Source organism: Hyperolius riggenbachi, chromosome 1 (assembly GCF_040937935.1).
Source record: "Hyperolius riggenbachi isolate aHypRig1 chromosome 1, aHypRig1.pri, whole genome shotgun sequence".
NCBI lineage: Eukaryota > Metazoa > Chordata > Amphibia > Anura > Hyperoliidae > Hyperolius > Hyperolius riggenbachi.
This window is the reverse complement of record NC_090646.1, coordinates 157530516-157557812: the sequence shown is the minus strand read 5'-3', so window position 1 is coordinate 157557812 and position 27297 is coordinate 157530516. Positions and strand designations below refer to the sequence as shown.

Genomic DNA, 27297 nt, shown 5'->3' with positions numbered 1-27297 from the left:
TATTCTTATATTTGTACAATACTGGTATTTAAGCTTTAAATATTTGCATATTAGCCTTTTTTTCATAATCATTCAGTTCTCCAGATCCCTTCTGTATTTAGCTAAGTTAGCATGTACACTCACCAGAAAATATTCATATTGTTTACTCACTTAAAATGTAAATAAACAAACAAACAGATATGCCAACTGCCAAGACGATACTAATCTGAAATGAGGTAAAAAGACATCAGTAGTAATCATTTTCATGGTCATTACTATTTAAAAAATGTGTATTGGGCAATATTTCAGAAGAATGAATATTTCCTTCGGGATTTATGTTTACTACAAAATGTTCTTTTAATTTTCAAAGCTTTGTAAAGCAGATTATCACTGTGCCATAAATACAGTATTTCCTGTTACCATAAAAATGTGAAATTAACAGCACTTATAAAAAATATGGTTTCCTATTAAAAATATAAAACATTAGATGTTTTATCAAATTAAACATAAAAAGAAAATAAAAAGTATTGTGGGCCATAGTAAATATCTAGATATTAATTAACCTGTTTGGTCCTATTGTGTATAAGGATATCAAGTAAAATAAGTTAATACTTTAAAAACGTTTGTATATTAACGCCTCTGAGTTTTACCATGTATAAACAAGTAAAGTTGGCAGTATATTGTAGCTGTAGTTGTACCATAAAATTATGTTTATGTTTTCTATGCACTATAAATGCCTTCATACTACATGGGGAATGGATGAAAGTAGAATTTTCTTGTCTGCTGGTTGGAAGTGCCATACTTGTGGTTTGAACATATGATTAACCTGTTTGGTCCTTTTGTGTATAATAATATAAAGCAAAATAACTGAAAAGTAACAATTTTATATAACAACACCCTTGAGTATTACCATGTGAAAGCACATAAAGCTGGCAGTATATTGTAGCTGTAGTTGTACCATTTAATCGTGTTGCTATTATCTATACATTTTTAAACTCCATATTATGTGGTGACTGAGTGGATGGAAGAAGAGTTTTCTTTTCTGCTGGTTGGTGGTCCCGTAATTTGCAGTTTGAGCCTATGGTTCACATGAAATCATATACTCCTTTAATCCTGCTGTTGGTGAATGTCTTCATGTCGTAGGATTTTATAGATTACCCAATAGAATATGTTGAATATTAAAAAGGCAAGTGGAAAGCCAGCTCGTGAAATGGTGTCTATCTTCTTAGCTCTGTCAATAAATATTTTCCTCATCTCATCATGCGTTTTTGGTGGTGGAAGTGCAGGATTCATTGGTCCCTTTGGAGTTACTCCATCTTTTGCCTGTAGACAAGGTCCCATGCCATATGCCGTAAAGCTAAAATGACCCTCCCTGGCATCTTCATCCTGCAAAGACAAAATTGTTTGTCAATATCATTGCATGCTTTGCATTTATATAAAGTACAACTTACAATTATTATGCCTGAAGAATATCTTCAGGATTTTTGCAAGTCTACCATCACTGCCCCTCCCACTCCATCACCAATCCTCATAGACACCAGGAATAGCAGTGTTTAAAATTAGTAGAGCAGTAGCATCACTAAACAAGTAATAGTAGTAGGTAACTGTAAAGTGCTGCAGAAAATGGGACATTGCTATATTGATGTACAGTGATAATAATATTAATGGCTTGAGCATGCAATCATGCGAGCACTAGGGTTCTTCTGTTTCAGCCCATACCTTATTGTAGGCAGTGTCTGATTGGAGAGGACACATTTTGGACTGCAAGCCTCCCTTGCTGTCTATCTGCCGGTATTCATGCTAAACAGAGGAGCCCTTGTATGCAGAGATGCTGCAGCATGTATATCTAGCTGTCCTCGCTCTGGCTTGCATCCATGCATTCACTGGGCAACATCTGAACTAGCCACTAAACATGGAGCTCTATTAGTTAGTTCATAAACTGCCGGGGGAATGCGGAGATCATCGTTGGAGTGGTTTTCAGACAGACTGTATACAAATGGAGGAGATTCAAGACCATTGCTGCATTCCACAGAAGTGGCCAACCATCAAAGATGATGTAAGATGTGTAATCCTCAGAATGGTTACAAAGGAGCCCGGAAAAACTTCTAAGTAACTGAAGGCCTTTCTCACATTAGTGATTGTGAATGCTTATATTCCTGAGTAGTACCCATCTGGAGAACACTAAACAGCAATGGTGTGTATGGCAGTGTAACGAGAAGAAGCCAAGCTCTGCCCAAAATATATTGCTGACTAGTGATTAGCCGAAATTTTGCATTTTCATATTTATGACATAAAATTTGCAATTACAAAACAAAACTGTAATTTGTAATTATCAGAAAATTTGTAATTTCGTGATCATAATTTTGTGTCATACTTTCACATAATATTTTAATTTCATGTTTAATTTCGTGTTACTTATAATTTCAAAAATTGCAGAAAATTACGGGTAATACAAAATTGTAATTTCACGTTTAACACAAAAATTTGTTCTGAAAAATAACCGTAATTATAAAAATTTTAGTTATTACGAAAATGTCATCACAAACATCAACTTAATTTTCATGATTATGCATACCTAAGGAGAGTGAAAGGTGTGTGCTAATTTTCATAAATACAATTTTTCCATGACCATCGTAATTGTAATTATGAAAATTACACAAAATTTTGTGAAATCATAATTAGCACAATACAATCATCACTATGGCTGAACTACAAATTATTAAAACTCATGTGAAGAAGCCCAAAAAAATACTGGTACAATGTTTGTACAAGGATGAAGCCAAAATATAATCTTTTGACTTAAATGTTGAGAGTTGAAGAGTGCTTGGGGAGGGACCCCATGCTGTTAATTTTTATTCACAAGGAGTACTAGGACTTTAAGTGGGAAAGAGAGCTACTCTTACTTCTCTGCCTGCCCTTCCTCTCATGCCTTCTTTCCTACCTGTTTCTTCATTCCCTGGGAGCTGTGTGTCTTGTGTGACACATACTAGAGGCAAAACACTATACACAGACTAAGCCTGTTACTGGGGATCGCAGCTGAACAGCATAGCGCAGGAGGACGGTGAGGGACTCACACGTGCTTATGGAGCTGGAGGAATCCCCTGGGTAAGTATCAATCCTTTAGCTTCTGGTGATCTCTGATTTACTCTAAGCAAGTAATGCTCAGAAGTTAATTCTAGTATCTTTAGGCTATCACAGGCAACTAATAACCATGCCAACTAGTCTTAAATACTGTTCTCCACCAATCAGGAGATCTCACCACAGCAGCCAGCCAACGGGATGCATAGTCTGCCTCTAATGATTGACTCAAAGCCAGTCAATCACTTCCTGGGTCAGAGGCAGTGACGGCGAGTGTCCCTGTCGCCTGGCAATGCCAGAGGAAGTCTGACTGCACAAGCCCATGGGACCCTGCAGAGATGCCAAACACATGTGAGAGCCGTGCACCCTTCCGCACCGACCACCAGAGGATATATATATATATATATATATATATATAATATATCTCAATATAGATTCTTATATGTTGGCATCTTCTAATGTATCAATGCGTCAAAAGAGAATTTGCTTTTCTTCATCCAAAGATTTAACTGCAGTGTACATTTTTTATGTTTTATAGTACTGAAGAAAATTGAAATAGCTCATAATAGATACTGAAAAATGCAGTCATTCTCTCCATTCACAAAATCATTACCTCTTCCATTGAATTGACTTATTGCTATCATAAATCTTCACACAGGTGTACTGTTGTAATGTAAACAAAGAGAAATCTGCAGGTATGATAGGCACAGTGATGCCTGCAGGTTACCTCCATACGTATTTCTTATGCAGTAACATACAAGGCAGCATTTCCTTTGTCGAATCTTACTGTAGCAGATCTCAGAATCATAAATCAGCCTCTTGTGCCCTCTGCTGCTTCACAGGGAAACTAAATCACAAGAACTGCATTCTGAGCAATTTGTTCTGTTTACAGTACAGAGTAAAGAACATTTGGATTTACATATTGGTATTTAACATTCTCAGGACCAAATATGTGTTATAAGTAAATCCCCAGTTATGACTTTTCACCTGTTAATTGCATTTGAAAATTCATATGTACACATGCATAAAAGGTGTACATTTGACTCAGAGTATATGCACTATAAATCACTCACTTCCTATGTATCTGTCAATTACGGAAGGTATTGTAAGCTGATGGCTCTTCAACTCTTACCAACAAATTTTGGAATAGAATGTCTCCTCATGGGGGTTTCTTAATGTTTCTTTTATTCTCAAAAGTACTGCCTGAATGGCAGTGGCACATTTCAGTTGCCAGGAAAGTGACATTACATACACTACTTTTGCAGAGTTGCAGTTTAAAAATCTATCAGTATAGAACTTTTTTGAAGCACCATCATTCAGTGATGTGTTTTCTATCTATACAAACCTACATATCACTCATCCACCACACCACACTTTAATTGCAAATAACTAAGTTCTTTGTTTATCTGAATATGCCAAGAGGAGGTGAAGACCAACTGACCTGCTTATCTGCAAATCAGACAAGACAAATATTGTGCTTTTCTCTTGGCAGACTCAAAGCAATTGAGCTGCAGCCACTAGGGTGGCAGAAGCAGTATTAGGTAGTCTAACCCAAATACTCCTTACTGAATAGGTGCTGGCTTAATGAACAGGAAGAGCCAAGAGTCATACCCTGGTCTCCTGTGTTGGAGACAGAGCCCATAACTATGACACTACCCAGCCACTATAAGTACAACCCTCCCCAATGCTGCTCAAAAATCGCTTTTAATTGTCCTCAATATGTACCAAATGGTGGAATAGCTTCACCTGCTTTCTATTTAGGGACTATTTAGGGAATAATAACACTCATCTATTCCTTTCCTGTCACCTCTTGGAGCTTGATTCAGGTGATGGCGATATTCTCTGCGAACACTGCATGCTTCATAAACGCTCAAACACCACAAATGGATTTAGAAAAGCACAGCTGGGGGTTGGTGAACAACAGAAACATCTACCTGTCCAAAAGCACCTATATGATTTAGATCCCAAATCCCATTTACTCTAAGCCCCCCTGACCCCCCCCCCCCCCCCCCCACAACCAGAAAATTACACCATAGCGCACTGTCTACTCTTAATTTAGGATGGAGTGTACACTTATACATTTAGGAGCACAAACTTGGACCTCTAGGTGGTAGTGCTGCTGTGATCATGCCACTTTTCCCTCCATAATCCTTTTTAGTACAGCTTATCTTCAATAGTTCTCAGTAGTTAATTTAGGCTTTGCTGGCCACCAACCCAGGTGGGAACCAAATCCTGGCTGGCTTTTTCCTCTTTGGTATGTAACCTCACCCTTCCAGTGATGTTTAGTCTAGGCTATTATGTCATGCAGCATTCTCCACCACTTTAGGAGATCAGATGATGTTCCTGATTACTTCATAAATCCACACTAATTCATCTTGCCAGCACAGTAAAGTTGGCCTCATCTCTGATAACTAGGTATGTAAATTGGAGTGAGGTAAGGTTTTACAGTGGGCAAACACCGATTAAATAATTCACAAATGAATATTGTAAAAAGATAAGCAATAGTATTCATTACATCATATACAGCAAATTTTCTCTTTAAAGGACTTACTAGCCCAAATCACAAAAAAAAGGTCTGTACCTGGATGAATTTCGAAGACACGGAGGATGCCATCCATGCCCTCCATGCAGTTCCGCCGGGTCCCCGCTACTTATTCTCCCCCCGGCCGGATCCCGACCCAACAGCCCGGGTCGGGCTCTCCTGCCTCCTCAAATATGGCAGCCGGAGGAAATAGCCTGTAGCATGGATCGGGGAGGGAGGCCCTAGAGCTGCGCAGCGGACTGCGCAGCCGCGGCCTCCTCCGGCTGCCATATTTGAGGAGGCAGGGGGGAGAATAAGCAGCGGGGACCCGGCGGAACTGCAGGGAGGGCGCGGATGGCGTCCTCCGTGCCTTCAAAATTCATCCAGGTACAGACCTTGTTTTTGTGATTTGGGCTCGTAAGTCCTTTAAGTGAGGCTGGGTTCACAATGGTCATTTGCAGGACACACATGTTATAATGAGTGTGAACTGCAATGGAGATAGACTGTAATACAAAGCCTGCATTCAACGAGTAAGAATAATGCGGTCAGTTATAAGGCAGTACTGTGAACTGGCCCATAGAATTGTATGGACAGTGAGTTGGCGTGCAGAATTATTCTGCAATGCAACTGAACACTGTGAACAGGGCCTTAACAGTTCCGTTCTCATTGCTCTCCAAGCCTCATAAAATATCTCCTTCTCATCACAGTGCACATGTTCTGGCTTTTTTTCCCCCTTTCTTTCCCTTTTTTTAAATAGCAGCATGTTACTTAGACATTTGGTTGGAATTAAAGCGGACCCAAACCAAACATTTTTTTAAATTAAAAATATTTAGTTGCACCACTCTGACACATACAAAGATAAATAAACACTCCTTCAAGCCTATGAGCATTTCAGTGCATGCTTTTCACCCTTCTCTTTTCATAACTAGGATTATACTGGGGGCAGCCATTTTCAATTCCCCCATTGCCGGACACCACCTACTTCACCAGTTTGGCGGAGTTTGTCCCGGCAATATGAAAGGAAGGGAGGGGTTCCTCCAATAAATGTAAAATATTTTATATTTGTCATCATGCAGCTGAAAAAAGGCTGCTATTTATTATTATAATTTAGAAAATAGATTTTATATCTGAAATCTTGTATTTTTAATTTGGGTCCACTTTAAGTTGTTATCTGGAACATCTTACCTCAGGAAGTAGTTATGGGAAACTCTATATATTTATTTAATGAGAGCTTGGATGCTTTCCTTGCATTGAAGGGCCTCCACAGCTATAATAACTAGGTAATTCCCAGCAGAGTTGATCCAGGGATTTGTCTGACTGCCATCTGGAGTTGTTAATTTTTTTTCCCTTTTAAGGCTAATTGGCCCAGGCTTTGTAAGGTTTTTCACCCTCCCCTTGATCACCTGGAATACGTGCAGGTTCAGGATGGTGTTTTAATTATGTATTATTATTTCATGTATGTTGTCTTTTATTGCTTTTGTAAATCACCTATCTATCTATCTATCTATCAATCTATTTATCGATCTCTAGCCTTTCTTGAGCTATGTATTGTGCCAAACCCAATTCCAGGTAGGACCCAGTCATGCTTGGCAAAATAAATGACTCTGATTCTTCTAAAACCTGAACAGAGTCACGTTAGAGCCATACTTACAGCAAGTGGTGTCTGCCTCTCCCCTCCATAGTAATAATAAACCTCCACACTCAGCAGAGTTGAGAAGCATGTTCATATTTTCATGTTCCAGGTTCGCTGTTCATTTATGCATTCTACATCAGACAACCACCCAATGAAACATCTAACAACCTTGCTTAAATGTTTACACTCACCCAGGGACTCCATTTAGCATTAGTTTTACAATTATGGGCTGGCTGTGCACTCGATTTGGAGTTTGATATAAAAGACTAGGTGGGCAAGAATACAAATGATGATCTTAATAATTCTCAAAATGTTAGAATAAAATAATTTCTTCTATTGGTTTTGTTCCTGGCATTATAAGATGATGGAATTATGTTCAGTGTTTTATGATCATTTAGAAAAAAGTTGTCTATCATTTACAGCTTTCTTAGGATAATGGTATTTTTGTTATCACATATCTATGTCTGGATAGTTGATAACATCTTGCTACGATCCCTTTGTCATATAGGGAGTAGGTGTCAAGATTTTTCTAGTGATTATTTTCAAGGACAAACTGTCAGTCTTTTAAAGACAAATCAATTTCTTGACAGCTTTGTGCAGAAGGAAAAATGCAGTGTGCTTTTCCAATCTCACTTTTGTGTCATGACCCTTTGTTTATAAGTAAAGGTGGAAGGGTGATCTTTCAAATGGTTATGGATGTGTAAACAGAGATGCTTTATAAAACTGCGCTATAAGAAAACTACACATCCGATGCACGAAGCTTCATTAATAATAAGAACAGCAATAATAATGTACCTAAACAATGTTACATTGGGGTAAAGAAGGGAATAATAATAATCCTGACTATAAAAGGTTGCTCTTTTTTTTTTAAGGCTATACTGCAATAAACAAATCCCGATTATCCCATAGCTACCCTCAGTGTATCTCTGGGATACATTCTCACAACACTATATGGACAAGCACTGCCTGTAGTAGTAATCTTTATAAGTCATACAAAGACAAAATAAAATCTGTTTTCAGATGTAATTAAAGGTATCAATCATCGGCTGTTTATTCAGCAACAGTGTACTGTTTTGGCCAATGTGCCCTTACTCAAGGTGCACCATAGAGGGATTAGTACCTTGGGTAACTCTGGATGCTGAGCTCTCATTTCAACCACATGTTAACACATTAACGACCTTCTGCTACTCCATCTCATAAATATCTCCAGAATGTGTCCCTTCCTTACACAAGAGGTAACTAAAATGTTTGTACCTGCTCTAATCATTTCCCATCTTGATTACTGTGACACCCTGTGGCCTACCAAAAAACAGACTGGCACCTTTTCAGTACCTACTGAAGTCTGCTGCTCATCTCATCCACCAACCACCATCCCTCCTGCTCTTCTGATGCTGCACCTCTCTGCCAATCCCTCCGTTGGCTACCAATCACACAAAGGATTCTGTTCAAACTCCTAACACTATCATATAAAACTCTACATAGGCTATCCCCTCCATACATTTCCTTATTAATCTCTAGATATTATCCATCCTGGAAATGTCGCTCCTCCCAAGAGACCCTCTTGTTATCCAGCTTGGTCATCTCCTTTCATGCTAGACCATCCGGCATTTCTCACGAGTGTCACATTTCCTTTGGAACTTTCTCCTACAGCCTATCCATCATGCTTCAAGCCTGGAAACTTCCAAATGTACCATACTCTTAATTTGCTATAGCTAGAAATTAAAGCTCACTGCCTCATCTGCAAACCCCATTTTTCTACTCCCCCAGTGTCTCAACCCAAATACCATCTAGATTGTAAACTCACAAGGGCAGGGACCCCTCCCCGCCCCCTTTTGTTTCCTTTTCTGTGTAATTTATCAAATTAACATCTATCAGTATTGGAGATGTTATTCAAACTACACATAAATAGTATGTATGTGTACTTGTGTCACGTGTTGTCCTGATAGTACAGTATGTTGCACTGCTCATGTATCTATGTTCTCCATTGTTGTATGTTGTGCACGTTGTATAGGGCTACGGAATATGTTGGCTCTCTATAAATAATAATAAAATTAGTGGTAACCTAAAGCTTTTATTTATAGTAGAAATCACTGATCCAATATTCAGCCTCACCATGGCTAGTGGCTACTAAAACGGATCAATCACAAACAGAATAAGAATAAAACTAAAGGGAAACTATGACCTGTCCCAAACACAATACACATAAAGACCACTTTTGTATTGGATACATCACCAATGGAGTAAATTCTCCCAACCACCACACTCCAAAGCCCACTCCTCTATACCATCCATAACTCTTTGTAGCAGACATAGTATCATGTGACCCAGCCATGAGACACATCACATGATAAGCACAGCCTCTCACAGTGCAAGGCCTCCTAATATTGGGAACTCCCACTACCCAAAAAGGATTTTATATCACCGTCTTTGAAAGTGAATCTCTCACCCCCTCCTTTGATAAAAGCCATTTAGGTTTATATAATTTGAGGCAATGTGATCGGCTAATTCAGCTGGATTATTGACAAGTGTAATATAGTTTGATGCATCAATAAAAAATTAAATAAAAAACACATGTAGGCTGGTTTTGGTAAGGAGCAAAACATCATGCTAGCACCATCCAATTTCAGTCATTGGATCTGCATGGTGGATAAGCATTTCCTAGGTAGGGGATGGGGAGGAACATGTCACACTTTTCATGCACCACTGATCTATGCATGCATGTATATGCACTGGGTTTAAAAATAAACATCACCAGGCATAGTAATACAGAACTGTTGCACAATAATTCCATGATGATGTAAGTGTCCTGCTCACCCAGCACTGTGTGTGGGCATTGGGAAGCCTCCCCGTGGCGCTCCTGGATAGTGTTAATGTGGCATAAACTAATTCCCGCAGGGCGACCGCTTTGCGGTATTCGTTTTTTGACCCTGCATAGTTTGGCGTGCGAAAGCAAATGCATATTTGCATGAGCATTGCCTCATGAATAGCCAATTGAGCCAGATTTGCAGAGCCAGACTTGCTAGGGTTAAAACTTGGTGTTAAAGCACGCATACATTTTCCTCAGGTAAGCATCACCCAGCACTGTGATGTTCAGAATCAGTTATGAACATGAACATGTGTACCAGGAGCACGCTGGACATATGTACCTAACATGGAGATAACCGTAGTAGTAACATGCAATCTCTGCACATTACAGACATATACTGGTGCACACAGGATGCATCCAGGTCAGTTAACACAGTTCCACAAAGATGAGGAATTGCAGATTGTAATAAATCATCTTTTTAAATCAAGTCCAACACATTTGGGTTTAGGACATATTTATCAATAAGGTGATCAGCTAATCACCATAAAAGTTCAGTTGTTTCAGCAGGCATGACAGCACTTTCCTGCAGATCCAAGACCTGTCTAAAAAAAATGTCTTGGAAAAGGAAATATATAAAATAAAAAGAGTGACTAGGTGCTCCCAGAAAAGCTTTTCCTTCTGTATTTGTGCTATTTCTAAAACAATAATCAGTATGATTACTACTTTACAGATCCGTTTAAAAGGGGATAATGCTTTTGGAAATCACTAAGTAAAGAATAAGGATGTGTTTGCATGTTTTGCAAAAATGTTATGGAACCGTCAGAATTGCAGTGTGTACTTAGAAAATAATCTGGATATTACATTATTATGCAAAATGTCCGTTTCCTCAATAGCTACTGTGAATGGAAAGGAGTAGGGCGAGAGGGTCAGGGAAACATTTAGATTTTTACACGGATGACATTACTTTGGGTGAAAGGCAGGTGAGGAAGGGCCATGAAAATATAATCAATAAGGTGTTGCTAGACTCTAGTTCTACTCTTATAGGGCACTGAGCGCAATCTGCTAGGTGTTCATAATTTATAATATTGTTTATGTCATTATACTCATGTATTGTTAATAAGTATTTACCATTTTTTACACTACTACTGCAGTGTATACCCCCTCTTGCTAGACTGTCCCCAATTCACTGCTATTCTCTTTCAATAAAGAAATGTAGGCTGGCAGTGGAAAAAAACAGGAGCTGAATGTTTGAATGTTTGCACAGACTAACACCAGAAGCACACAAGCTGGAGGAGAAAACAACATGTCATTTAGATTTTCTACTTAGTTAAATATGCACTGTGTACATAAATGCAGAAATGACAGTTCCTTTAAGGCAATGTTGTTTTATTCATTTCATGTTTATAATTATTTGCTTTTTTAATCTGAGTAATGCAAAAACATTTCTCTTTAAAATTACACGCTCATTGTATCTGTATTATATTTATTTTGATTTGCAAATGATATTGCTCATAGCAAGCCCCCCAGGCGCTTTCTGATTTTAAAGGCAAATCCACTAAGATTTAATATATATTTCTATTTGAACAAACAGCATTTCATAACATAAGAAGAGACGCACAGGCACCATATATGTTCTGCAATCACTGTTGAAGATGCAAAAAAAAAAAGTGACATACAAAAATAATCTTTCTTGTTGACCTGTGTTTTTGTAAACTGCCATTATTGTTGTTGTTTTCTTTGCAAGTTCTTTTAGTCAAACCACTTTAAAGACATCTGTAACCACGGGGGAAATGGGGGGGGGGGGGTTTGGAGTTACATACTCACCTAAAAAGAAGGAATGCATCCCCTCCGTTCAAATCTCCCACCGGCTGCATCCTTGGATTTCCGCTGAAGTATTTTTTTTTAAATAATACTTTGTGTTTGCTTTTTGATTTTCTGTTTTTTTTTTTTAATCCTTTTTTTTCTTTTTGCTTGCTTTTTGACTATCTTCATTTCTAAGTCATTATATGTAACTTCAGTCATAAAGTCATAAATTACATTAGTATTGTTATTAGTATTACTATTTTATTTACCAATCCTTATGAAGACAACTGACATGTATTGTCTAGTTATGCATCCCAAGGTAGTATATCTATGCCTCTCAGGACTTCATCTAAAGTCCCAGGAGTGTAGATATACATACTTCCCAGTGATCCCCCACCGCACGGACCAGTGCATGGTCCCATGCGCGCTCTTGTCGCTGCTCGTTAGTATACTGATCAGTGAATAGGAACGCTGTTCCCATTCACCAATCAAAGTGCCTGTGATCAATGGTCACTGACATCAAAGAGATGCTGGTGGTCATTGAGAAAATGGAACACGCAATACTACCGGGGGTCATTTAGTGGCCAAATACTAAAATCACACTTACATACATAAAATAAATAAAAATATTAAATAAAAATACATACATTTCCATTAATTAACCCCTTACCTCCCCTCCCATAGTTACCAAAATAAAACACGTGTATAAAAAAAAAGTGACATAAAATACATAAATAATGATTTAAACCTTGGGGGACCCAACTTTTTTTTAATATGTATGTCATGAAGGTATATTATATAATACTGTTATTTTTGCAAATAAGGGCTTTATAATTATTGATGGATGCAAAACTGATAAAAATACACCTCTATTTCCAAATAAAATATTGTCACCCTACATGGTACCTGGAACATATTTTAAACTTTGTAATAACTGAGACAAATGGGCAAATTCAATGTGTGGGTCTTATATCTTTTTTCATTGTTTTATTATTCCCCTTAAAATGCATTTAGAATAAAAGAATTCTTAGCAAAACATACCACCAAAAGAAAGCCCAATTAGTGGCCAAAAAACAAAACAAGATATAGATCATTTCATTGTGGTAAGTAGTGATAAAGTTATTGACAAATGAAAGAGAGGAGAGCTGAAATGTGAAAATTGCTCTGGTCCATAAGGGAAAAAAAAACCATAGTGGTGAACTAGTTAAAATCATGTCTGTTCTGTTTTTACTTTTTTCCCCTCTTTGTTAATAAAGCCTAATGAAAGGGATTTATGAATAAGGATTCCATGACCAATGAGAAGATCCAGTAGAAAATTCAAATAAAGTGATAATTGGGCACCTAGTCATCCTTGACACAAGATGCAGGGAGTGTACAGAGTAGGGCATCAAAGATGATGACAAAAGACTTAAGCCTGGTGTACACATCCAATTCTGATTGGCTAATGATGAGCCAATTTTACCACTTCCATGTAGTATGAGAGATCACATACACAATCTGTTCATAGTGTTCAAAATCTATTGGCCCTTACACGACATGACGGCAGTACATTTGGCCAGAGATTGGCCAATCAAAACTGGGCATGTGTATGCACCCTAACAGAAAAGGGAAGAAATGCAGAGATGAAAAAAGGAAATTACTGAAGAAAATGGAAGTATACAGAAGAAGACAGATGTATACAGATCAGAAAACAAAAGTTTATAGATGATAAAAAATATACAGGCTAATACTGATTATTACAGATAGAATAGAAGAAAGGGTTTTAAGTAAAATAGATTTTATTAATAATTTTTTAAGCTTATTTTATTAAAATATTTTTTTATTTAATTTTTTTAACACTTTATGATAAATTGGAAGGGGGCATACTGTAAAACTATATGAACCTCTTTACTTGGGAGAGAAAGGTCAATTAATACTGAAGGGATCTTCCAGATCCCACCTGTACTAAATCCCTAAATCCTTCTAATGGAAGTAAGGATGAACTCTAATATTAGAACTAGGGAGTCTTGCAAAAGGACAGCATAATTTTCTGTTACTGTTTTTAAGAGTAACCACTGAATTTCTGGATCAAGCAGGTCAACATTGCTCAGGAGGTAGAGCCCCATGCTCCTGAAGAATAACAGCCTACATGGTGGATAAAGGTTAATAAGTATTGGGGAGGGGGGAGACTGTTTTTTATCTAAAAAAATAATTAAACTTTTGTGGAATTTCGAGGGAGCTGCATGTAACTGCATTAGCAGCCTGGGGCAGCTCCTGGTGGATGAATGAAGGGACCAGTGTATTTTGAAAAATGAAAATATATCTTGAGCTTACGAATCCTTAATGATCTGCCTGGCTGGAGATGTGAAGAATGAGTGGCTTGAGGTGTGGAGGTGGCATGTCTATTTGCCTCAAATATGCTTTCTCTGAAAAAGAACCCTCTTTTTTGTCTCTGACAGTCTTGAGGTATGATTATTCCAGAACACTGAACAATCCGGTCCGTATATAGGTATGCCTGTGTAACGCTGTTTGTTATATATATATATATATATATATATATATATATATATATATATATATATATATATATATATACATATACACATATACACATATATATATATATATACACATATACACATATATCAACTCTGGTTAGGATTGTTTTTTGATGGTAAATGTGGAGCTTCACTTTAAGTGCAGAAGAGTACAGATGCATGGTAGCACAATCATCAGTGCTATGCCTTGAGGAAGGTCACATCTTTGCTTTGTAATTGTGTTTTTTATCAGTTGATAGATGTTCTGACTTTGCATTGGAAGATAGTTCTGCCAGCGACTATTGCAGATTTACTGGTAAAGTTTTGCTTCGTATTCTTGAAACCAGCTGTTAACAGGACTGGATATAAAAGAAAATCTCTGCAACTAAGGCACTTTTAAGAGTAAAAAACATTGACAGCAATTGCCACCCAAACACCATTGGGGCAGCTAGGATAGGGATTAGAGTTATAAAGGGTGGCAGGGTGGATCCTTTGTAACACACTATTGAGTCACACGCCAATCCTTGTGGACTGGATGGGAACAGTAGGCACCCTAATCAGCACAGTCCAGCACTGATCTCTTCCTATCTGGAACTGAGCAAATTAGTTGGTATCAATACAGATAACTTTGCACTATATATCCCCCACAAATTAAATGATTTTTGGCTGGAAAAAATACAATGCAAATGTTCTCATGTTGATACCATTTGGAGCTACAAAATAGTACGGGACTGTGAGTTCTATTTATGTCAAGCCTCTGAGGAAGAAGTGATGTTACCACAAAACAGGAATCAGATGTTTAGATGATGCACTGTATGCTGTGGAACTTTCTCTTGGTTTATAGGGCAAGCTTATACATAGATAAAGATAATCTCTCGTTTGCCATGATTGAATGATCATTTTAATTCTCACAACATTCAGCGCTAGTCTCCTTGCACAACGTACACTGTAGGCGACAGAATGTGTATATAATACTCTTTTCCAGGCTTTCTGTTGTGAAAGATCTTGTCTGGGAGGTTATTTCTGTATGATGTAATAAGAAATAGAATACCAAAGATTGTAAGGCCTTGGAATAGGTTTTGTACCCTGCAGAGAACAATGAGTGCATATGGTTCTCTTGTTCAGGATTGTAGATGGTATGTAGGCATTTACAGAAATCATATTTAGGAAGGTTATATTAACTTTGTAATTGTTAGAAGGTAAGAAGGATATTGTTAGCACATACAGTGATATTCATAAGTTTCTTCAGGAACGCATTTGCATCAGTGTGCATCTTTAAAACACCTATTTACATTTTCGGGTGTTTCCTCCATTCAGGTAGTACTGTGAGTTAATACAGATGGCAATTGACACTTTGAATGGTACAGCTGAATACGTTATTGGATGGAAGAAGCACTCGTATCTATCTATCTATATATATATATATATATATATATATATATATATATATATATATATATATATATATATATATATATATATATATATATATATATATACTGTATATATACACCTTCTTATAATAAACATATGTTTCATGTTTCATAATTGATGGAACTAGTCATCTAACTTATAGAGTCTATAATCTATCCTCTATTTAGGTGTGATATGATCACCCCCTTAAATCAAACATTGACCCCTTCTGCATAGCTGGCTCAATCCCACAATCCTGCAAAATCAGTTTCATGGTATAAGCATTCAAGTTAGCTGGTATTGTTCATGCTAAGCTCTGTGATATATTTCTTCCCATTTAGGGTGTAGAACATCTATAATAATGATTATACTGCCTACCACTGCCTATAGTATATGTCCAGGTTAGCATTTCATGTGGTAGATCAATGTACTCATCAGCCTTGTGAAGCAGCACACTCAGATGTTACAGAGCTGCCTATGGGCAGAGTCTAAATCCTTCTGTGATTCATATTTCATTGCCTGCGTCAAGATGCTTTTTCCAGGTCAACAGCACTGCAGTATGTGGTAGGTGAAAATGTACTGCGTGCCATGGTTTCCCCTTGGTGCTTTTTTTTATTAAAACCTTAGGCCACACTCTTTATTTTAAATAAATCATTTTAAAGAAATAAACTTATAAAAATTGTGCATTAAAATTATATTGCAAAAACAATAAATAAATAAATACAATTTCTTTTGCAATATTACAGTCTATGATACAGCTTGGGTTGAGTGTAACATTTTCACCCTCCTCACTTTAGGTTTGCTTTAAGTTCAAAGATGTGAAACCAACTTTACCATATTTTTTTGTTAAAGTCATCTGCCTCTGCTATCTCCTATACTTACCACAGTAGTTGTAAATCTTTAGATGGTAAGAAGCTTCCAGAATCCTCCTCATAGGGCCTGCTGTTCTAGCCTAGAGTCCCTCTGTTCCTCTTCTGGATGTGCATCTGGAATGCGTGAGTAAGGTAGAATGAAGCCACTCGTGCATGGCTTTTTTGTCTGTGCACAAGTGCTTTGTTCTTCTGGGCATGCGTGGACCGTAATCGTGCATATCCAGTCCAGATGCACTCATCCATGACCATGCTTGCAGCCAGGAGAAAGCTATTCTACACATTCTGTTGAATAAGTATAGCGGGACCTTGTGCCGGAACAGTGGTCTGTAGGGGCAGGGATCTAGGTAGCCTCTGGACCATCCAGAGGAAGTGGGAAATTTGGGCACAACTGCGGCCAGGTGTTTTTGGGCTCCACCATAGGCACTCATGGTTAAATGATCAATTACAGCCTGAAACCAGACATTTAGGTTGAGGTGGCTGAAAAATAACACAAGCAAAATAGCCGTGGTGGAGTTTTAACAAAACTCTATGCCCAAAGAAAATAGTGGGTGCCAAAGCAAAATAACAGCAGTGGAGTTCCAATATAAAGCAAAACCCTGCAGGGACGCTGATCAGTGTTAGGCATAGTTAGGGAAGGTATTGTGTAAGAATTAGGATACAAAGGGCGATGCAAGTATGTTGGTAAAATAACCATATTATGGAGTATTAGAATAACAGTAAATTACCAATATTCTACTATCAGTATTACCTGTCCCCCATTTTTCCTCATACCTCTATTGCGTATCCACCATTTTTTATCACCCACTTGAAGACCGTGGTGTTAATCCCCCCTAAAGACCAGGCCATTTTTCATAAATTGGGCCACTGCAGCTTTAAGGCCTCGCTGCAGGGCTGCACAACAGAGAACACAAGTGATTCCCTCCCCCCCCCCCTTTTTCTCCTCACCAACAGAGCTCTCTGTTGGTGGGGTCTGATTGCTCCCCCAATGTTTTTTTTTTTTACAAATATTTTTCTTATTTTTTTTTTTACTAAAAATGCCTATTTTTTCTTTATTTTTCCCTCCCTCCCCCTTTCAGCCTATCACAGCGATTGGCTTCAGCCTATCACTGCCAATCGCTTCTGTGTCCCCCAGGGGGACAGCCGTGTCACACAGCCGTCCTCAGTACATTAGACAGCGGTTTCACTGTCTAACAGTCTCAGAGTGGCGATCTCTGCTTCGTAGTGGAGATGCGCGTGCCACGGTGCGCACGGTCTCCTGCTAGCCCCATAGAAGGCCATTCACGCCAATCGGTGTGGGGTAGTTCTAAGTTGGAAACTAACTTTTTTTTCAAACTGACTTCAGGTTTGCTTTATTAATATTTGTAATTGTAAACAACAGTTATCAACAGTACAGTACCTTTTCCTTCTTTCTTTTGCGGCGGAATCTGAGAAGTTCCTTATGCTGCCTTGATACGAAATTGACAGCCGCATATTCCAATAAAGCAGAGAAGACAAAAAGCAGACAAACAGCCATCCAAATATCAATAGCTTTTACATAGGACACCTGTGGAAAAAGGAAGTCAGCTATTAGAATGAATAAAAATAGTACCCAAATGAAAAAAAGCCTATTTGTAATAATATGAGTTGATAAAGTAATGACTGAATGTAATTGTTTGATCTTGTTTTTATTAGAGAAGATCAGAGGTTAAGTACATAATTTAAACTTCAAGATACAATTAAAGTGGACCTAAATGTTTGCACAGCAGACAAGGAAAACACATATAGTTGCTGAGAAATTTGCTGTGTGTGTCTTTAGAGCACATGTGTCAAACTCCAGGCCTGGAGGGCCAGATCCATGTCAGTGTTTAGGATGGACTGAGAAAGAAAGGAATGTGTTGTACCTGATGGGCCACACCTTTACTGATTCAGACCCATCAATTTATTTGAGCTGTATCAAAAATGTGTGAGGATCTCGGCCCTTGTAGGACCGGTTTGACATACCTGCTTTAGAGAGATTAGCCTGTCTAATAAGGCCTTATCAGCAAGTAATCAGAAAGTGTAATCTTGGCTGTCAGCTGTGTCTGAACTGTGCTGAGATGTGTCCTTGTTCTGGGCTAATATGTCAACACTGGAGGTTAACCATTTCTGTGCTCAAAGGATACCAAGAAGTAAACACTGCAGGGTTGTTTTTTTTTGTAAGATTTCGTGACACTTAAAGGGACACTATCGATTGACATGTTATTTTCAATTGAGTTAGGAAATGTTTGGGAAGTGCTGCTAAGTGTTGGTGTATACATCTGAATCCTTATCTCTCTGTTTATTGTTATATAATCCCTTTCACGCTTTTCTGACGCAAGTTCTGACGGCATACTCAACCATGAGGGGAGGGGTGTTTCCCTTCACAGTGCATCATTAACTACATGTGTGCAGAGAGCTCAGGCAGAGACAGGCAGAGCTTTCTCTCACAAAGAGCAGAGGAAATGTATCTTATGTGCAACATAAACATCTTTTGTGTGTGTGAAACCTGATATATGTAAACAAAAGCCTGTCAGGTAATCTGCTTCAATATTACACTGTTCTTAGCATGTCAGGTTGCAGAGATTCTTACAGATTCATACCTCTGCAAATGGGACATTCCAAATGTAGCTAAAATCTACACACAATGAATTAAAGCTTTTGCCTCTGATATTTAATATGAAAAGTAGGAAAATGTTTACACAGCTACTTAGACATTATTTGTACGTTGTCATTTTAGAACTCATGGTTTGATAGAATCCCTTTAAGTAAAAAAAAGAGAAAAAAACATTTTTTCGTTACAACTTAAAGGAAAGCTTAAGAAAAAAAAAGAGTTTTAATCACCTGGGGCTTCTACAAGCCCCCTACAGCCATCCTGTGCCCTCGTAGTCTCTTTCGGATCCTCCTGTCCCCGCTGGCAGCTACTTTGACTTTCAGTGACAGGCCGAAAGTATAGAGGGTGCTATTGCGGAAAGGAACGCATAGAAGCAGACGCGTGGCCAGGCCTGTCGGGCCTGTCGTCAAAAGTGAAAGTAGCTGCCGGCGGGGGACAGGAAGTCCAGATCAAGACTGCGAGGGCACAGGATGGCTGCAGGGGGCTGGTAGAAGCCCCATGTGATTAAACTCATTTTTCTTTTTACTAAAGCTTCCCTTTAAGTTGTAACAAAGAAATGTTTTTCTTTGAAGGTTATTATGCTGATGCTTATCTTTTAAAGCAGAGAGGAAGTTCTGAGATTAGGTTGGCTTTAAGGGCTTAGTTACATTTTCATTTTGATTTTCTGATTGCAATTATTATAATGCTATATTTAAGTGGAATCAGGTTTTTTCCCCTGATGAAAATTTTTTCAAAAGTGGACAACCACAGCAACAGTAGTCTTTAAGTAAAGATGTAAAGTGAATATCCATTCATTTCCCTTTAAAAGTGATGAGCTGTTAAGCCTTGTACACATGTACAAGGCATGTTGCCAGAAAGGGGTCGGGATTTGATCTCTTGGGCAACAGTTTGTTACTGAGGCTTTACAGATGCATCACTAGCCTGCAGGCGGGAGGGAGACATTTGGTGCACATTAGAGCAGCATGTAGCAGGATTAGCAAGGAGGGAGATAAATGGAATCAGTCAGGGCTCGAAAGAGGCAATCCACCAGCAGTCCAGATCTCTCACAAAGAGGGGTGTTTGGGATCCGGGGGCTGCCCTAGGTTCTTGGTAAATGTGACCCTCAGCTGAGAACCATAGTGTGTGTACAGCTCCTCTACTCCTGCACTGCAAGTCCTTTCTGCAAAACATTATTGGCTAGTGCTGATAAAGGCTCCAACCAACACCACTGCCCTCTACAATTTTCCTGCTTCACTCACCACATCGTAGGGTTCTTTATGAGCTCTTATCAGGTTTGATTGCCACTTTATGAAAGTACAGATAAAAAGGGAACATTGCTGAACAAGCTGAAAAGATGACATTTTTACAGCTGAGTGCCACTTTTAATAAATGAGGCAGTCTGAAAAGTCACTCTTTTTATACTGTACTCAGGGGCAAATCCAGGATTTCCAAGGGGGGGTTTCCTGAAAGCGGCGTGTGGGCGTGGCCAAAACATGGTGTGGGTGGAGCCAAATACTAGCAGTTTCTAGGCTAAATTGCATCCGGGGTGAGGGTGTAAAATGTGCCCCCAACGTAGAGACAGGTATAGGTGCCCGCAGTATAGGTTGCCAGCTATAGGTCCCTCCCAGAATAGGTAGCCCATATAGTTGCACCCAGTATAGGTTAGATAAGTATATGCCCCCAGTATAGATTAGATAGGTATATGCCCCCAGTATAGATTAGATAGGTATATGCCCCCAGTATAGATTAGATAGGTATATGTCCGCAGTATAGATTAGACAGGTATATGTCCGCAGTATAGATTAGACAGGTATATGTCCCCCTGTATAGATTAGATAAGTATATGCCCAGTATAGATTAGATAGGTATATGCCCCCCAGTATAGGTTACATAGGTATATGCCCCCAGTATAGGTTAGATAGGTATATGCCCTCAGTATAGGCTATAGGTATATGCCCCCAGTATAGATTAGATTGGTATATGCCCCCCAGTATAGATTAGATAGGTATATGCCCCCCAGTATAGATTAGATAGGTATATGCCCAGTATAGATTAGATAGGTATATGCCCCCAGTATAGATTAGATAGGTATATGTCCGCAGTATAGATTAGACAGGTATATGCCCCCAGTATAGATTAGATAGGTATATGCCCAGTATAGATTAGATAGGTATATGCCCAGTATAGATTAGATAGGTAAATGTCCCCCAGTATAGATTAGATAGGTAAATGCCCAGTATAGATTAGATAGGTATATGCCCAGTATAGATTAGATAGGTAAATGTCCCCCAGTATAGATTAGATCGGTATATGCCCAGTATAGATTAGACAGGTATATGCCCCAAGTATAGATTAGATAGGTATATGCCCCCAGTATAGGTTAGGTAGGTATATGCCTCCAGTATAGATTAGATAGGTATATGCCCAGTATAGATTAGATAGGTAAATGTCCCCCAGTATAGATTAGATAGGTAAATGTCCCCCAGTATAGATTAGATAGGTATATGCCCCCAGTATAAGTTAGATAGGTTTATGCCCCCAGTACAGATTAGATAAGTATATGTCCCCCAGTATAAATTATATAGGTATATGCCCAGTATACATTAGTTAGGTTAGGCGGGGGGAGCGGGAAGAGAGGAGTTTCCACTTACCTGTCTTCATCCTGCACGCAGCTTCTATCTTCATCCTCTCCCGGCGAGCGTCGCATCGGTAAGAGCTCCCCTTGTGATGACATGCGGTTACGTCATCACAGGGGGCGCTGTTACCATAACGACAGACGCCGGCCGGGACAGGATGTAGATAGAAGCTGGCAGGATCGAGGAAGGTAAGTGGAAAGTCTTCTCCCCGCAGCGCTAGTGCCCGTACGCCCGCTCCCCGCCGCCAGCAGCAAGCGAGGCCCCCTGCAGCGTGAGGCCTCGGGTGCCCCCACTCGTGCTGCCAGTCAGATGGGACTATCCACCGCACACACAAACGGCAGCCCCACTTCCGGTCTCGGTGCAGGGGGGGTGTTTCAGACACCCGGAACCCCCCCTTCCGTGCGCCACTGGTACTTTATACTAAATGATCAGTGAGATGCAGTATTGTGAATTTGCAACTAAGTCAAAATATTAGTTTAAAGAACACAGCAACCAGAAAAGTCACTGTAAATAAGCTATACCTTATTTTGGGTTGAACGTATTTCGGGTTGAAGACGTATGTCTTTTTTCAACCCAAATAATTATGTAACTATGTTATTAACGAATATTCAAAAGAACTGCACCGACAACTCTATCACACATTAGACTTTCAGAATGCAACAAGATATCCTGTTGAAGCTATATTATTATTAATTTATAAAGCACTAACATATTCTGTGGCGCTGTACAAAGTAAATATACTCTATTTTTCTTTGAAATGCTACTATATTAACCAGTTCTAGAGAAGCTGCCGCATTAAAACGTCCTGTTAGAGCCTCTTAATGGTTCCAGGACTGTTTAATGTGTCGCTCGCCCCCGGCCGCTGTGAAGGCGTGCACCCCCAGCCACTTGTACCATCAGGACATGGAGATCCGGAGTTGGGGAAGGGAAACAAACATTCCTCTACCCAGTCGATCGCAATGCCTGGAATGAAGGAATATGACCCCGATCAGGAGCCATGTCCTTTCATAATACAGGAAGTAGTAAGAGGATGGTTGAATGTAAAACAGGATAGTGTTTGCAGCTCCATCTAGTGGGCAAAAAGTAAGATTACACACACACACTTACATTTACAATTAAAAATTAATAGAATAATAAAATTAATCCGTTCCACTTTCAAAAGAACCCCCCCCCCCCAAACACTTTCAAAAAAAAGTCTTAGGGACTCAGCTTTTTTGATATGCATTTTATGTGATTATATTCCTGTTATTTTACCACATAAGGGCTTGTAATTATGGCCTGAACACACACAAAAAGAAAATGTACACCTATATTTCCAATAATATATTGTCGCCATACATTATGATAGGGGCATATTTTAAATGGTGTAATAACCGGGACAAATGGGCAAATAAAATCTATGGGTTTTAATTATGGTAGCATCTTTCATTTTAAAAATATAGTGGATGAAAACTGAGAAATTATGAATTTTTTTTCCATTTTTTTCTTATTATTCTCGTTAAAATTTATTTAGAATAAAATAATTCTTAGCGAAATCCATTGCCCAAAGAAAGGTGGTGAAAAAACAAGGTATAGATAATTTTGCTGTGATAAGTATTAATAAGTAGTAATAAAGTTTTTGGCAAATAAAAGACAGGAGCACTGACAGGTGAAAATTCATTAGGGTAAAAACCCCTTGGGGGTTAAGTGGTTAAACATACTTAGTGTTAATCATCACTATACTATCAATATAGGATGCAACATTGTAGTTTGGAGTATGGCAGTATGGCATGGCAGTATTGCAAGAGCAGCACCATTATACGTAGGGGACTGGCAGTTCAAAAGCAGTGTTCGTGTGTATGGAGGGGGGGGGGGGGGGGTGAGTGTAGAGGGTGGCCATGCTTGTGTGGACTGGCAGTTTAGGGGTGGTGGTTAATGTGGCGATGCCTCTGGCTCACTTTCTTCCTTCCTTGCATGTCTGTTACAGTAACCTGGAGAGCATTTTTGTCTCTATTTAAAAAATGTAAATGCTCATTTTATATCTAGGCATTTAAGGACTTACTTTCAAGTGTGGTTGTCCAGTTTTAACAGCACAGGATATAGCCAAAAGTGAACAGAATTGTATCATCACTTTATTGGTGAGCTCAAATTTAAGTTTTTTTTTTTTTTTTTTAAATAAAAAAAAATTATAGCAGTAAATATGTTGACTCTAATTTTCCAGTGTTGCAAATTGTGACACACTGTCTGTATGGTATATCATTTGTGTTTCCAATTAAATGAACACTCTTATTTTAATATTCACATATTCATAAGTGATTTCAAGAGAGCCTGGGAAATGTTCAGTGGAAAAAAAATTGGCTGAAAGACCAGATGTTTCTTTATATTGAGTCTTTTTTCTGAAATAATTAGTTTGTTATCTTACTTGCATTTTATGTCATTGTGCCTTTCTGTGGTCTACGCTAGACTGTATAATTCAACGGGGCATGAAAGAGAAAACATTTTGTTCCTTTTCCTCCCACCTGTGCTCTTTACTCATAACAATGTCTACAGTGAAGTCGTCATTTCAGCTAATTAATATCATATTAAAGATCTGTTACAAGTAGATATCAATTACCACATTAAGTCCAAAGTTGTCAAGGTAACCTGAAAGTATTTGCAGAGCAAAGATACTAGAGGTAAAAAGGACCAGGTCATTGTAACAGTGAAATAAACAGAAAACATGACAATGCTATGCCCTAACTAAAATGTACAAGCATAAAAAGCCAATCTCTTAAGAAGATATGAAAAACTTATGGGCCATGAGCTAGTTTTAGCAGTAGAAAAAGTGAACCTATATTGTATTGCTGCATGTAATTCCATTTCGATACGATTGGTAAACGTGCAAACACACTTCCAATATTTATTGGCCAATTTTATTCCCTCATGTAGTATGAGATCTTAACTACACAATCCGTGCAAAGTACTCAAAATCTATTGGAACTCCTTCTACATGCAAGTGGAAAAATTGACTGATCAAAATGAGATGTGTGTCTGTAATGCTGGGGGGGGGTCATACTTTCTGACCACCCAGCGCAACAAGGCTAAGTAGCTGGATAATGGAAGAGGCTCCACAGATGGACACAGGAGTAATGAATAAGGGAGCAAGATTGCCCAGAGCAACTGCAGCTCTGGGCCGCCTATCAGGCTAGATGCTAAGTGATACAATACACAACAGACGTAGTCAGTAACAGACTTGGGTCATACACGTTAATTCAGATGTCAGTCGTATTGTAAGGATTAGGCAGATTCGTAGTTGAGAGGCAGGCAAAGGTCGGTACACAATACAATATACAATATTACAAATAATACAATCCTGACTGACTAGAGTACATATATATCGTGCTGATGCACAATATATGAAATGTAGCTCTCAAATAACTCACTAGCTAAAGCACAAGTAATGACAATTAACAAGACAGACAACAGACAGACAGACGTAATGCTCAGCCAATCTAGTTGCTGTTTCAGCGATGGCAACATTCACACTGAGATAGACAAGACTAACAGGTAGGAGCGAAACTAATGGCAACCGCTGCTATAGTTCGTCCTCAAGAACAAGGCAAGAACAAGGCTAGAAGGAATACTACCAGTCACCAACGTGGTGCTGGCAGAATATGAACTATCAGGATCAGGAGGACTTTACTGACCCCCGCAGGTCAGCAAACGTCCAGCAGACATGAAAATACAGAGCAAGGCATTATACATTTTTACAATAACAACTTTCACAGCATAGACCCAACGACAACTCAGAGAGCTGAACGTTATGTTGGGCGGGGTCTGAAATGGGAGGCAGACATATGTCGGCAATCAGCCAATGTATGCAGGCATGCAAATTCCCACACAGCTGAATGGTAATTATGCAATCCTGAGCCAGCTTGATCACAAGCTGTCAGCTGAAAGACTCTCATAAATACATGCAATACTATGCAACGACATGCATGTAGGAAATCCAGGGATATCTGGCTGCAGTTCAACTGCAGCAAGCAAAGGGAAGAGTTATGACAGCATCCTGAACTGCTCTGAACTGCAGAGTGACTGTAAATGACAATGGGACTTATTACGAATGTGCAACTGAATGCAAGCAGATAACTGCCTGGTTGCAGTCCCACAGCAACCGACAAAATATGCTAAAGGAGACATCGTGACAGTGTCATAGGGTTCAGTGTTGCTCAGTTGCTCATGCCTTAGCTCAGTCTGAGGGATGTTCTGTCAAACAGATCAAAATATTCCAACTTTGGATGATGGCATCAAATATGAATCCCACTGGAGCCAATGCAGTAAAAATTCTGAAGGCTTGTTCTGGTATCTGTAGAGCAACATCAGTAGCCAAAGACAATTAATTTGCATGGGAAGACTGCCACGTGTCTGAGGTGAATTGGAGAGCGTTAACAACATTTTTGTAGAGAGAGAGTAAAGAAGATAGATGGATATCTTCACTTAACCCTCCATTTGCATTGTTGCACCTCCTCCCCTCTCCCAGCTTGGTCAGTAACCTAGTGTTTCTGTTATGCCAGATAATGGCTATGACACCTACAAATCAACTCCATTGCTACAAATCAACTTTGTTGCTACATATATAAATACTGCTGAAGGAATTTTTTTGCAAGAATTACTTCTTTACAATGTTTTTTTTTTTAATCTGTAATTAGTATACTAACGTTTTAAACACTGTATAGAAGACTGCTGCGCTCTCCAGACCTGTAATAACACATAAACTCCACATAGGGTAATATTGTATGGACAATGCAATTCCTCCACACCACCAGTGACTTGTGCTCCCCAGATGAAAAAAACTTCAGTACTCCCGCATCCCCTTTCTCTAGATGCTCACCAGATATAGACCACCCCAGCTGTCAGGTGGATCTTAGGCAGCAATTAGTAAACAGCTCTCTTAACTCTGTAGGGGGAATAAAAGGAACTCCACATAGGGTAATACAGTTCAGGTAACAGAACAACTTATACAGCACTCTCATAAAACTCCACAGTGTCACCAGGTGAATGTGTCACTCCACACTGCAAGCCACACTCCTCACCAGATGCAGCCCACCTCTAGATTCAGGTGGAAAATACGTTTGATTTGTTTCCAATCAAGCCACGAATGATGCCTCTTTAAAGGTAATTCTTTTAATCCAGAATAAAAATCTCCATAAAAAGATAAAAAACAATAGAAAGCCACATAGCGTAATATTGTCATAAAAGATAGCCTCTGTGCGCTCAATGCATCTCACTTACGCGTCCAGAGTTTAGATCAGCGTGTCACAAAGTAAGCATGCCAATGCCCATCCGCGGTCCGGTGTGCTGCTTAGGTACCCGTGCTCTCAGCTGTCCGCGATGTCCCGCTCCGCTCCTTCCCCGGATCAAGGGTTTTCCGCCGTGCACCAGAGTGTAGACCGGCCGGTCCGCTTCCTAGTGTGCAATCGATGTCAGACGTAGCT

The 27297-nt window shown here is 39.0% G+C and overlaps 1 protein-coding gene across 1 annotated transcript in view; it reads right to left on the bottom strand.

Moving 5' to 3' along the window:
• Positions 1 to 490: 490 nt before the first annotated feature.
• The window catches only part of GLRA3 (glycine receptor alpha 3), a 279839-nt gene continuing 253032 nt past the window's right edge, over positions 491 to 27297 (bottom strand). Inside the window, exons 8-9 of the mRNA XM_068269115.1 lie at positions 18018 to 18164; positions 491 to 1365 (exon numbers count right to left, since the gene is read on the bottom strand). Of these exons, the coding sequence (XP_068125216.1) occupies positions 1087 to 1365; positions 18018 to 18164 (426 nt within the window). The 3' untranslated portion in view covers positions 491 to 1086. The remainder of the gene's footprint in view (positions 1366 to 18017; positions 18165 to 27297) is intronic.